At 37.4% G+C, this 13,088-nt stretch overlaps 1 protein-coding gene across 3 annotated transcripts in view; it reads left to right on the top strand.

Annotated features, from left to right (window-relative positions):
* The first annotated feature begins 941 nt into the window (after window positions 1-941).
* LOC122809774 (5-hydroxytryptamine receptor 3A-like) overlaps window positions 942-13,088 on the top strand; it is a 402,161-nt gene continuing 390,014 nt past the window's right edge. The window contains exon 1 of one of the 3 annotated variants that reach the window (XM_044081508.1): window positions 942-1,124. In XM_044081508.1, the coding sequence (XP_043937443.1) occupies window positions 1,076-1,124 (49 nt within the window). In that variant the 5' untranslated portion in view covers window positions 942-1,075. The remainder of the gene's footprint in view (window positions 1,125-13,088) is intronic. The other 2 variants (XM_044081509.1, XM_044081510.1) reach the window with 2 other exon arrangements.

The following is a 13,088-nucleotide window of genomic DNA, read 5'->3' as shown; positions in this document are numbered from 1 at the left end:
ATACAGATAGTTTAGCATACCCAGTCAACCAGCATGTTATTTGGGAGGTGGTAAGAAACCTGATTAACAGGGAAAAACTCACACAAACATGGGAGGAACATGTACTGCACATAGACCATGACCAGAGATCAAGACTGAACCCTGTATCTTGGAGATGAGAGACAGATGCCTTATCATAGAAACTGACTTTAGAAGATCTTGCGGCCAGGCTCGTGGGAACATGCCAAGTCACAGCAACAAACTCATCTACTTTGCCTTATATTGTGGCCACGCCTAGGCCAAGACTAGGCTTTTGTACCCAGAAAGGAAGATAACCAAATATATTACCAAATGTTTTATGTATTATAAAGTCATTTATGGTTATCAGATACCAAAAAAGCTAAAGCAGCATTACGGTGTAAGTTATAACAGGCAGACTTGGGCGGGGGCTGCAGTTTGCTGCCTTGTATTTTGAGCGATTATTACCGTTAATTACATTAGCCTTCAACCCCCTCCCATTAAACATTTAAAGGAAGTTCATGAGTTACACAATACACTGAAGCACAGAAAAAACGACACTAGATTGTAAAGGAAAGGGAAAATCAGCCAAACTGTTTATCTGTCGAAGTAACATAGAGTTTTGTGCCATTTCTAAAGAATTGACACTGAGCTAGAAACACCACAGATGCATTTTGAGAACAGAAGAAGGGAAACACAAAATAATTTTGCAATCATAATCTGTTAAATATTTCAATAACTATGTTAAGTACAACTGTCTGTGTCTTCAGTTTATACAATTTGCATCTTGCTGTCCACAGCCTGTATAAATCCTCTGCCCTTATGAGCAATCTTTAAACTGCATTAAGTGACCTTGCTAATTTTAAGAAGATAAACTGGCTTTACCAGTTAAGTATTCAAACTTGATACACAATCCTTCCTTTTCCTACAAGTATGAAGTAAAACTTGTCCCTCCCAGAAGGTAGACTCCCTTAGCACAAACTGTAACTTGTTCAGAAATAAAAATTAACAAGTGCAACGTCTTAAGGTGTTCAGTGCCTGAATGTGGAATTAACAGCAAGCTTTACAGCGAGCCAGCATGAAATTATTTCAAATACTTTTTCTGCTCTTCCTCTTCTTCACCTTAGGTAAGATTACTTGATCATAAATTTTGTCAACAGCAAGCATATAGGATATGGTTTTAAATCCAAGATTTACTAAGTGTTTATTTGCTTTATTAAATGCTTAATACTGATCTAGTATTCAACGTGACATTCTTTAAAAGTTATGTTGAATGCCTGCTGCTTACATTCATTCGAACATAATATTAGATGCAGTGCAAACGTTGTTTTTAGTTTTATTTTATTTGGAAAACCAAAAACATGTCTGCTTCAGACTGAACAGAGGTTCAGCTCATCAGCCTTAATTGCTGCCAGTTTTATTGACTGCACGTGTTATTTACTATATATCTGTGCTTCAATAGATGAGCCATAATTTGTTGGGGATTTGGTGCTTGTCACTGACTTTGTAATGCCTTAGGGTACTAGTTTAACTATCCTGGTTTGAGAAGCCATTTCTACTTCAGAAACATTGCAATTCAAGTGTACTTATAATGCATGAAATTAATTTAATTTTTTTTTGTATCTTTTTATAGGTAGGTGAGCTGAACCTCTTGTAGTCCTTTTTCAGTCAGGACCCACTTACTGTAAACACAAAAACAATCACATAGATGTATAAAACAGTATTAAACTAGCATAAACAAAAAGAACATACATACATACTATTGTTAAATGCAGACAATTGTTCAGAGCACCATTGTGAACTTAGAATCATGGACATGCAGCAGTAGCAGTACCGGTACAAGATTCCTTTATCTAACACTAAAGGATTGGTAGAGAAGGCAGAATGTTACACTGCATAATGGTAAACTGGGGAGAGATTTCCACAGTGTTGGGCCAGGCCACTAAGAGGAAACGAATTGATGGTGTAAGATAGTGAAATGTAGAACAATAAGAGAAACAACCAAACTGTCATTTGATTTAATAGAGCACACACAGCATTTAAATGAAATCAGTTGCCCCAAAGTGCTACAGTAGACAATATGTATTCATTTGTAGAGCAGAGAACAAAAGAGGAAAATAAAGTAGAAATAAAATAAAAGCAAAGCTTATACAATGCTGACAGAATAATGTTTTTGTAATAAATGTATTTATTTTTTGTCATTTGAAAGCCTCTGAAAGTTTTTGGGTTTCACCATGTAAACTAAATGTTTTCATTTGTAAATCCATGGAGTTTATATAATATGCATCCTGATTTATGACATTATTAACAAATCTACAAACATAAACATGAAGAGGGATTGTACAGGAATGGTTACTCAGAATGCATTATTAAAATATGTTCTTCCTCATTAAATGATTTATCCTAATCTGTTGTCATTTATTAAAAAGTTATATTTTTTCTTAAGTGCAGTTTGAAGATGATTTTAAGAAATATGCAATCCACGTCTCACTATATGCAATATTTCTCAACATTTAAGAAAATGTTACATATGAGTCCTAGACAATTTATTTAAAACAATTTTCCAACTTTAAGGGAAATTTTTTTACAGAAAAAAAAAAACACTGAAATTATCCATTCTGTGTATTCTGCATTTTTGACATTATACCCAACAAAATATACAACTTCTTGTGATACAGAGTTTTTTTTCCTCTGAAGCTCATGGATAAATATCAGTACTGTTGTCAGCTGACTGGAGGGGTCAGTTGATGTATGTTCAAATTAACTAACTGATGTACTGATGTAAACTTTGAAGAAGCTGTATCTTACTGTAACTTTTATCTAATACTCAGAACATAAACTCTTAAAGAAATTATTCCAGCTGACCATCAGCTTTTCTAAGTCTGTCCCCACTGCTTCATTTTGTGTTCCTTTATGTCCCCAATACTTTCACCTGGTGCTGGGACTGTTCCATTTGCAAGTTGGGAAGGGGAGTAGTAAGCACTGTTTCGTATGCTGTCCTGTATGCCAGGGGATTTTTTTGTATGCCCTAACTGGAAGGAGCTACTTATCACATGTGCATCACACTACACATAGCATCAATTAACTTCACCCCCTCATGCTGAATTTTCATGGCTATCAACTGCAGGATTTAAATATTTCTCCCATCATGGGGTTTGTCAGATCACCAGCAGAAGACTCTCCTTCTACCTCCCTCCCTTCCAGATTGTGTGAAGTCATAAAAAAATTCTTCCCTCAGCTGTTGCAGTGCCTTTCACAGGATATTATGATGTGCTTTTCCTGTGAAGCTACAAACAGTTCTGGCCTTGGGTCAGCTGGTGCCGTTGGCAAAAGGGCTCCACAGCGCCCTTCCAAATCACATGGTGCCCCCATTCTGGTCTGTCTACACCAACCAGATTACTTTTTCTTCATTTTTCTTACAGGCTGTCTTACTCTTCAGTTTTTCTATTTTCATTCAACACATTTTAAGAAAAACATTTCTTTCTTCAAAAAAAAAAAAAAATAAATAAAATAAATAAATAAAATAAAATAAATAAACACTGGAAAAGCTCCCCTGCTAGAGTGGCACTCTAGACGGATGCCTAGTTAGCCTATGCCTAAGGCCGACTATGGCTACAAATATAGTTTTTGGAAGTAGAGTGTTTGGCCTAGCAATATTACATCAGTGTGAGTTTGCGCTCTTTTAAGTTCTAATATTGGACCTTTCCTTTACTGTAATATTTTTTATTAGTGCAAAATACTGACAAATATGAGCCCAGAAAAACATGGGATGCACTAGTAATCATAAAGGAAACAGCTTTGCCAATTATAAAACTATATGAATGTCACTGAAATTGGAAATCAGTTTGCCTCAAGACAAATTTGTATTCAAGCATAATAAAAAATACTGAAAGTCAACATATATGCATACAGGAGTTGTTTAAGCAACACAAGGCAGCAAGTAGAAGTCCCGGTGCAAATACAGAATTGTACTATACCATGATGAGTGATACTGATTTGATGTAATGGCATAAAGTAGGTGGGAACACACTGTCAAAGACCTTTAACAAATAAACTCAAGGAATAAACAGAATTAGTGACTTACATTTGACACATCTGACCAGTGCATTAAAAACACTAATCAAATGCTTGGGTACATATGAAAGCCTTTGTCATAAATAAGAAGGAAAAATATTGCTGCCCCTTTGCAGATCGAGATAAAGAATTTTTGTCTAAAGCATAGTGCTCAATTCTAGAATCAAATCCATGAAAGAGCACAGGTTAGTTATCTAAAAATGGATTACACAGATTGTATGTCATGTTTATCAAAGCACATTGAAATGAAGGATTAAATAGTTGAACTAGATCACATCCCTGTAGAGGTGATGACCAAATATGGGATTCAACAGACATCTCAGCACCGTGGCTCTAGATATGCAATAGAGATATTATTGTGATACAAAATGAATTGTAAAGCACAGGTATGTATTATGAAAATGGAAAATGAAAGCTGATAAAAATTGCCAAAAATAAATAATAGTTTACAGAGGTGTGCACATTGATAACAATGAGAGAATCAAGCTGTTGGCTAATTGCACGATGCTGCTAACAAAGCATAGTACGGGTGAGTTTATATTTTGAAATCCAGTACCTTCACTTTTTATATAATTCCTGCAATAATTATACTGCAGAAATATTGATTGTAAATATACTTTCTGTATGAATACTATACTGAAAAAGGAACCCACTGTATTCAGAGCAAATTCTATGTTAAATGGGAAGATTTTGATTAGATGGTATACAGTGACATAGCAAAAGCCTTTGAGACATCATGAAATACATGGAAGAGAGTTTAGCTGCAGCAGAAGGCAATCTGTAAGACAGGGACAGACTGGAGAGAAAAAAATGCCTCTTGCAATCAACAAGAAGTGATGCAGGTGAGGGAGTTAGGTTGTGTGTCCAGTGGAAAAGCAGTTGCACTCAGATTTTTGATGAAGGTGTCTTTTGAGTTGATCTCTGAAGGTGAGGAAAGAAGATACTTTTTAAAGGTAAAGGCGGAGGGAGGGCCAGAGTTTGGGTTAATTTTCTGGCAAGTAATTTAACTCCCCTGAATCTATATACCTGAAAACAATGCCTTGAATTTCATGCCATAGCAAATAGAAGTACATTGCATTCACGTGTTTGTACTCTTCATTTATGGTCCATGAGCAGAGTGAGAGATCAGAATTCAGAGCTAAAATTAAGAGAGACATGATATGGTAGTCAAGAAAAGCTCCCTCTATTTGCAGATGACATGATTTTATACCTGACAAAACCAGAAAGGGAAATTACAGTGCTGTGGAAAATATTGAGACATTTCAAACCTTTTCGGGATACAAAATTAGTAAAGCTAAAACAAAAAACAATAGAGGTAAATTATGTACCCACATACAAATTGGTTCAGCAATATCCATACTTAGGGGGACATGATAAAATGAAGTATTTAGGAGTATGGATTAAAAATGATACTGGTGTAGTAGCTAAGGATATGCAGGAAGAGACTAAACAAAAGATAATACAAAAACTGAGAAAATGGAAGCTCTGTTATATGGATATCGATAGTAAGATACAAGCAGTTCAAATGTTTTTAGTCCCTTAAGTCTTATACAAAGGTCAGTCACATTTTTATCAACCAGAGGAGAAGGTGTGGATAGCAATTAATAAAGAGTTGAAGGATTTTATCTGGGAGGTGAAGACAACTAGATTCATGTGGGATAAGCTTATTCTTTATTTATTTTACATTTGTTGACTGGGCTAGTCCAACTGGATATATTTCCATTTTCAGTAGAGGCCTGGGGAGAAAAGCTCCAACATAGCACAAAATATAATATACAATTGTATAACAAATAAAGTAAGAGGTATTTAGAATAAAAAGAAGGAGTTTAAAAAGTACAATACTAAGAAGGTTGAGTATAAAGTAATATAACAGTCGTGATCGTTTGATAAGAGAGCTACATTAGAGTTCATTGTTAGTTAACATAAATACTTGTGGTTATAAAGTTTTACAATGACCAGCTTTTAGCATACAGAGGGGTATGTAGAGTATGATTGTGCATCCAGCGGCAATATGAAGATAAAAATAGGAAAGGTAGTAGATTAATCAGGGTTAGTGCAGGGACATAACCAGTGCGATTTTAGGTGACTTTTGAGTTTTTGCTTAAAGAGTGACAGTGAAGGTAGTAGAATGAGATCAATGGGTAGAAGGTTCCAGTGTTTCCCAGCAGTACTGGAGAAAAGGCTGTCGCCTGACAAGTTATTGGACTTACTTATGCTAGCAAGTAGTTTACTCGAAGAGCATAGGGAATTAAGATTATTATAAGGGGTAATGAGGTTAGCAAGTATTGGAGTATTATTTGGTTGGTAAAAGATTTTATGAGCAATGGTTATTTGGGAAAAAGTTAGCACATTAGGGAGCTCAAGCCAGTCTAGCTGCTTTAGATTCAGACAGTGGTGTGTTCGAAATGCATTGCCAGTGGCAAATCTGGCAATATTGTTATAGATGTTTGATAGTTTGAGATTATTATTTTTCTTTAGATTAGTATAAATAGGAGAAGCATAGAGAAGAGTTGAGATTAAGTGAGAGTGGGCAATGGTGGTTCTAGCCATAGGAGTTAAGAAGGATTTGATTCTATATAAGGAGCCCATTTTCTGTTCATTGTTTGAATGGTGTTATTTATATGGTTATCGAAGTTAAGGCTGTTGTCAATTGTGACTCCTAATACTTTGGTGGTAGGATTGGGAAAGATGAGGGTACCATTGTTAGATTTAATAGAGAAGTCTATAGGAGAGGACCTACTGGTAGGAGTAAAGAGTAGGAGCTTGGTTTTTTTAGCGTTCAAAAGGAGGCAGCATTTCAGGAACCAATCTTCTACTGAGTTGAATACTTTTTGAATTAGAGACTGTAGTTCAGAAATGGAGTTGGCAGAACATATAAGTGTGGAATCATCGGCATATTGAATGCAGGTGGCTTCAGGGACTGCTACATGAAGGTCATTGATGAATAGTGAAAAAAGAAGAGGTTCTAAAATGGAGTCCTGAGAGGCTCCAAGGGTGACTGGCAGGTGGGATGATAGTTTATTTTCCCAGAGAACTGCCTGTTGCCTATTGTTAAGGTAAGACTTGAACCATTGTATAGCTGGGGTATCTAGAGCAAGAAGTTCAAGAGTATTTATAAGCAGGGGATGATTAATCATATCAAGAGCAGAAGAGAGGATGTTGTTATTACAGTTCTTATAAATGGAGTCAGTGAAAGATAATAGAGCGGTGGGAGTGCTATGAAATGGCCTAAAGCCATGCTGGTACTTAGCCAGTATGTCGTGTTTAGTTAGGTGGTCTAGTAGCTGGTGGTGAATGCATTTTTCCATGACTTTAGCTAAAGGTGATAGTAGAGCTATTGGTCTGTAATTAGAATAGTCATTGGATTTGCCACCTTTATGTAGGGGGATGATGTGGGAGATTTTCCAGATGTCTGGAATGATTCCTTCATTAATGGTTCTGTTAAGTAGGATGGATATGGGAAAGGCTATAACTTTGGCTGCTATTTGCAAATATTCAGAAGGTAACTGGTCGGCTGAAGGAGTGCAAGGCTTAAGTTTTAGTAAGATTTTGTAGATGAAAGTGGTTGAGATAGGTTGAAATTTAAATGTTGGCAAAGAATCAGCTAAAGAGGAAGGGAGCCTTGTGTTATCAGTGGAAAGCTGGCTAGCTAGGGATTGTATAGTTCCTGTAAAGTAGGTGTTGAAGTTGTTGGCTATTTGATGTGGGGTATTATGATCAGCATCTTGAGGGGATGGTGTGCTAGAGTGACCAGGGTGAGGGAGCCTATTTATATTAGTCCAAAATTTCTGTGGATTCTTTTGGTGTGTTTGTTGTACCTTACAAAAGTAGTTCTTTTTGTCAGAGAGTATAGCTTTTTTAGTTATGTTTCTTAGCTGTCTAAACATTTGTTGTTCAGTGGAAGTTCTGTTAGTTCTCCAAATAGCCCAAGCTTTGTTTCTAAGTAGAATTTTTTGTCTAGTTTCTTTTGTAAGCCAGGGGGCTGGTTTGGATTTCATTCTAATAGATCGTTTAGGTGCATGCACATCATCATTTAGGTGCATGCACATCATGGTTTAGGTGCATGCACATCATCGTTCAGGTGCATGCACATCTAGGATTGCAAGAAATTTAGAGTTAAAATATTTGACAGCCTCATCTAGTGGGAGTATTTTTAGAGGTTTCCAGTCACATGCATTGAGTTCATTTTGGAATAGTACAGGGTTAAAGTGTTTCTTTGTTCATGAAATCCTGTAGGTAAGGGTGTTAGAGATGTCATTCTTTTGTCTCATAATATAAGTTAGAGTATGATCACTTAGATCATCTGGTAAGGTTCCTACATTATAAGTATGTGGGTGTTTATTTATAAGTATCCAGTCTAAGGTGCTCTCTTTTTTGGTTGGTTTGTTGATTCTGGTAGTCAAGGTGATAGTTTGAATAAAGCCATGGAGATTGATATGTGAGGAAGGGTTATTAGTGTTGAAGGTTTTCCAGTCGATGTTAAAGTCACCTAGTATTATTGTTTCTTGTGGGTAAGTTGAGGACAGCCAGCTAAGAATATCTTCTATTATAGTGTTGTTATTACCGGGGGGGTAGGTAGATACAGATCACATAAAGGGATTTGTTAGGGTTGATTTGAAGTTTGAAGATGAGGACTTCAGCTTTACAGTTCAAAGGTGGGTTTTCATTTATAGAGGAGATCTGTAGGCCATTTTTATAAAGGAGTGCTACTCCCCCACCCTTATGTTTTAATTGGTCTTATCTCAATATGTTATAGCCAGGGGGGATAATTTCATTATCCTTAGTTCCAGGTTTTAACCATGTTTCTGTAAGGCAGAAAATATCGAAGGAGTGAATATCAAGGAGAGCATGAAGGTGGGCAGTTTTGTTATTGATACTGCGGATATTGAGATGTGCTATAAGTAGAGAGTTGGAGAATTTGGTCACGGGTGGCAGGTTTGAGGGAGTTGTGCAGTGAATATTTGCTATAGATGCATTGGTTGGGCCAGGATTAGGGTGTATGTCCCCATCCTTTAAGGTAGGCTTTGTAGTTTAGTTATTGGTTGTGTGAATAGTTAATTAGTAGTTTCCATTTTTTTTATTAAAAGGTTATTGTACTTAATGTGTGTGCATCGATGGTATTGAGGTGACATAAAGCAGGGAGTGGAGATGATGTTAATGTGTGTATGGGAGTGGGAGATATCAAGAGTGGTTGTTTGTTTTGGAGGGAGGTTGTGGTGGAAGAGATTGGACTTTTCAAAATAGGTTAGGAGATAGGCTGAGGTCAGGACAGGTAAAAATATGGTTAAGAGTATTAAGTTGGTTAGGATAACTTTTATTGTAGTTTGCATATTGTTATATATAACTATACAAATACAAAGGAGGTTGAGTGGGATAAGATAATGAGGGACTGGTAGGAGTGGGAGAGACTTAGGTAGAGGGAGGAGTAGTGTTATTTGGGAGAACAGCACTATAAGCAGAGATACTAGACAGAGAGTTAGAGGAGGAGGGTGTGGCTAAGTGGAGTCAATTGTTTGGGGTGATTGATTGGTTGGATGAGTGAGTGGGTGTAGCTTAGGAAGTATAAGTGTAGGACCTCTGGGGGAGGGTGGAATTTGGGGGTAGGGAAGGGGAGTGGAGTGAGCCCGCAGGCGAACAGTGCAGGTTCACACGAAGACAGGTTTTGAGGGAGAACAATCAGTGAAAAGGGAGTTAAGTCTAATGTAAGGTACCTAGGAGTTGAGAGATTAAGATAGCAGAGTGACAGGAGAGCTGACTAAGGGCTGATTCAGAGATAAAGAAATAGGTTCAGGAGTAACAGAGGTAAGGAGGAGTCAGAATAGGCGTAAAGGCTGATATTCAGGAGCAAGGTAAGTGAAGGAGAAATAGGTAGATCTACTGCCTAAAATGGTTATTGCAGGTAAGGTAAGTAGGATCTACCAAAAAGGGTTTTAGAGAGACTAGGGGTGGGAGAGGTGAGAAAAATGGATATGTAATTTACACGCAGGGGGGAGAGTTTTAGGTGAGAGGTTAAGAAGGGAATAGGGAACTTGAGTATAGAGACAATGTAGGAGGATTAATTCTAATAGGCAGAAGGTATTATAAAGAGAGACTATGGCTACTGATTGTCCTGCAGGGAACGCTCACTTAAATAAACTAAGACAGGATTTTATTAGAGTTTAAAACAGTAGGATTATTTGTACATATTTTCAAATGACTAATTCCTGCATCTCAAGGCAGTAAAACATGGGCAAGACAAGTCTCTTTCCAATCTCAGGAGTAGGTATCAGAATTCAGGATTGACTCTGGGCCTCAGGTATATAGCAGGAGACTGAAGCTGGGGGGGTGTATACTGGCAGAAGGGTTGCTTGTTTCAAATGACTAATTCCTGCATCTCATGGCAGTAAAACATGGGGAAGACAAGTCTCTTTCCAATCTCAGGAGTAGGTATCAGAATTCAGGATTGACTCTGGGCCTCAGGTATATAGCAGGAGACTGAAGCTGGGGGGTGTATACTGGCAGAAGGGTTGCTTGCACAAATGCTACCAGCAGGGAAAACGCAGCAGCCAGGAGTGGGGCAAGCCTAGAAAAAAGGGCGGATTGGAATTACCTGAATTGAAGGGGTATTTCAGAGCAACACAATTAAGGCTCATATACGTAACACAAGTCGAAAACTATAATGCAAAGTGGAAAGAGATGATGATGAAACAGGGCAGAAGCCCAAGTAACTGGGGGAGACTGTGATTTTAGATGCAGACCTTTAAGAAAAACAACAATTATCATATGGAATATTATATTCATAAAGTAGCAGAAGGTATTATAAGAACTAAGCCAACACAGGAATAGAGAAAGGAGAGTTTGCCAATAGGGATGACTGCAATTAGGGTTACAGGTAATAAGCAAGAAGGGGCTGGAATATATTGGAAAAAACTGCCAAAGGAATCAAGGTATTGGGAGTAAATACTGTAAGTAATAAAATGGGAAGACACCAAGAACCTATCTGGACTGCATGTTAGAGATTGCCTTCTGTATCAAGTATTGAAAGAGTATAGGCAAAGAGAAAGAAACAAGGGGTCCTTAACGAAAGACTAGTACTTGTGGAGTTTTAAGTAGAATCTAGAACCAAAGTTGCCACTAAGAAAGGATTAAATAGTACAGCATATAAAATATTGCATGATAACTATTATAAGAATCAATCAGAGGAGGTTAGAAAAGATTTGGAAGAGAGACTGGATAAGCAATTCACAAAGAAACAATGGGAGATATATGTATGTCTCCCAAATAAGCAACAAAATCTAGAAAATTTAGGATGTTTGCCTGCAAGTGTTTACATAGGCATCTTTATACCCCAAGCAGATTCGCAAAGAATTTTTCTTGAGGTAGACAGCAAATGTTGGAGGTGTGATGAAGAAGAAAGAGGTAACTGGGAACATATTTTCTGGGAGTGTAATGAATTGGTAGACTTTAAAGATTCCCTACAGACTGTTCTGTCAGAGATGCTGGGTAAGCAAATTGGAGTAACTAGGGAAATCATTTTTTTGAGCTATGATACAGAATCGGAATTGCCCAGACATAGTAAGGCTTTGCTGAGTCTAATTATGATGGCTGCCAAAAAAAACAATTACTTGAAAATGGAAATGAAAGTCATGACCAAATTTACTGGAAGTAGTGAAGATAATAACAGATAAAACAACTGGACCTGGAATCTTTATAAAGGGTTAGAGCAAATTACATAGGAAAAATGGGAAATGTTGGATCAATACATTTAAAAGGAGGAACAAGGTTTAAAAGAAAGCAGGATATGAATGAGCCATGTAATGTTTGACTGACAATGACTAGCTATATTAAAAGTGCTGTATAATGTTTGCAAAAAAAAAAAAGGATTAAGGGAGACATATCTTGGGAGACTTGGTAATATTGTTAGAATATGGTATAAGGAGGCTGTGTGGGGGGAGGAGATACAAAAGTGAATAAAGATTTGGTAGGGGAGGGAAGGAAAAGAATGAAGGTGAAAAGGCAGAAGAGGGGTCAGTATATGTAAAGATGTACATTAGAAATGGATATTAGAGATATATCATGAAGGAAGGAAAAGAGAACTGTGGTGGTAGTGCTGCGGTAGCATTGTCACCTCACAGTAAGATGTTGTCCTGATTCTCAGCTAGAGCGTCTTCTGTGTGGAGACATACATGAATGGGCGTACCTTCATTGAAGGTTGTGCATCAGGGCTGGCAACTTGGCACATAAAAAATCCACTGTCAATCATTAGCGGACCGGAGTTCCGCTGTGGCGACCCCTAACTGGGAAAAGCCGAAAGACAGAACAAATCATGAAGGAAGGAAAAGACATATAAAAGTGAAAGACGAATGCAGAAGTTCCCAGGGGAAAAAGTAAGGAAGGACAGCCATAGAAACAATAGGACTGGAACTCACAACAAGATAAAATAATTCATAAATAGTCTTTTTAGGCAGATAGGAAAAAGAATACATTTCGGAAGGGAGATGGAGGACCTAGTCAAGTACTAGAAAATGCAAAAGGAAGGCTATATAGATGGGGAATATAAATTACTTTTTTGAATTAGTTCTATTCAATAGAGCTATTATAACACTGGCCACAAACTATACACTAAAGAGATACCTGAATAACAAGAAAGTGTGTGTGTGTGTGTGTGTGTGTGTGTGTGTGTGTGTGTGTGTGTGTTAGAATATTAAGGGCATCATAGCTACAATCTTAGTAAGCCAGTGTAGTTTATTATACAAAAACATAAAGATGAAGGTTTTTCCTGGATCAGAAGTCTTGTAGTTTAACAGAAGTTCACAGCAGCACCTTCAATGTAGTACCATACACCTGGGATACAGTGTCTGTCAGAAGGGCTTTCTCTTTCCCTCCCTTTCTCTCTCTCTCTGTTTCTGTCTCTCTGAGCTTCTCAGTGTGTTTTACTTTTGAATTCCTATAACAGGAAAAATCTTAACCTACCGCTTCATGTTTTCTTCCAGGTGTTCATTCACTTAGCTGTCTCTCTTCTAAAGCTGCTGCTTTGG

The sequence above is a fragment of the Protopterus annectens genome, chromosome 8.part0, assembly GCF_019279795.1.
Source record: "Protopterus annectens isolate FY-2018-M chromosome 8.part0, PAN1.0, whole genome shotgun sequence".
NCBI lineage: Eukaryota > Metazoa > Chordata > Ceratodontiformes > Protopteridae > Protopterus > Protopterus annectens.
The sequence above is the reverse complement of the archived record's forward strand: the minus strand, read 5'-3'. Positions and strand labels throughout refer to the sequence as shown.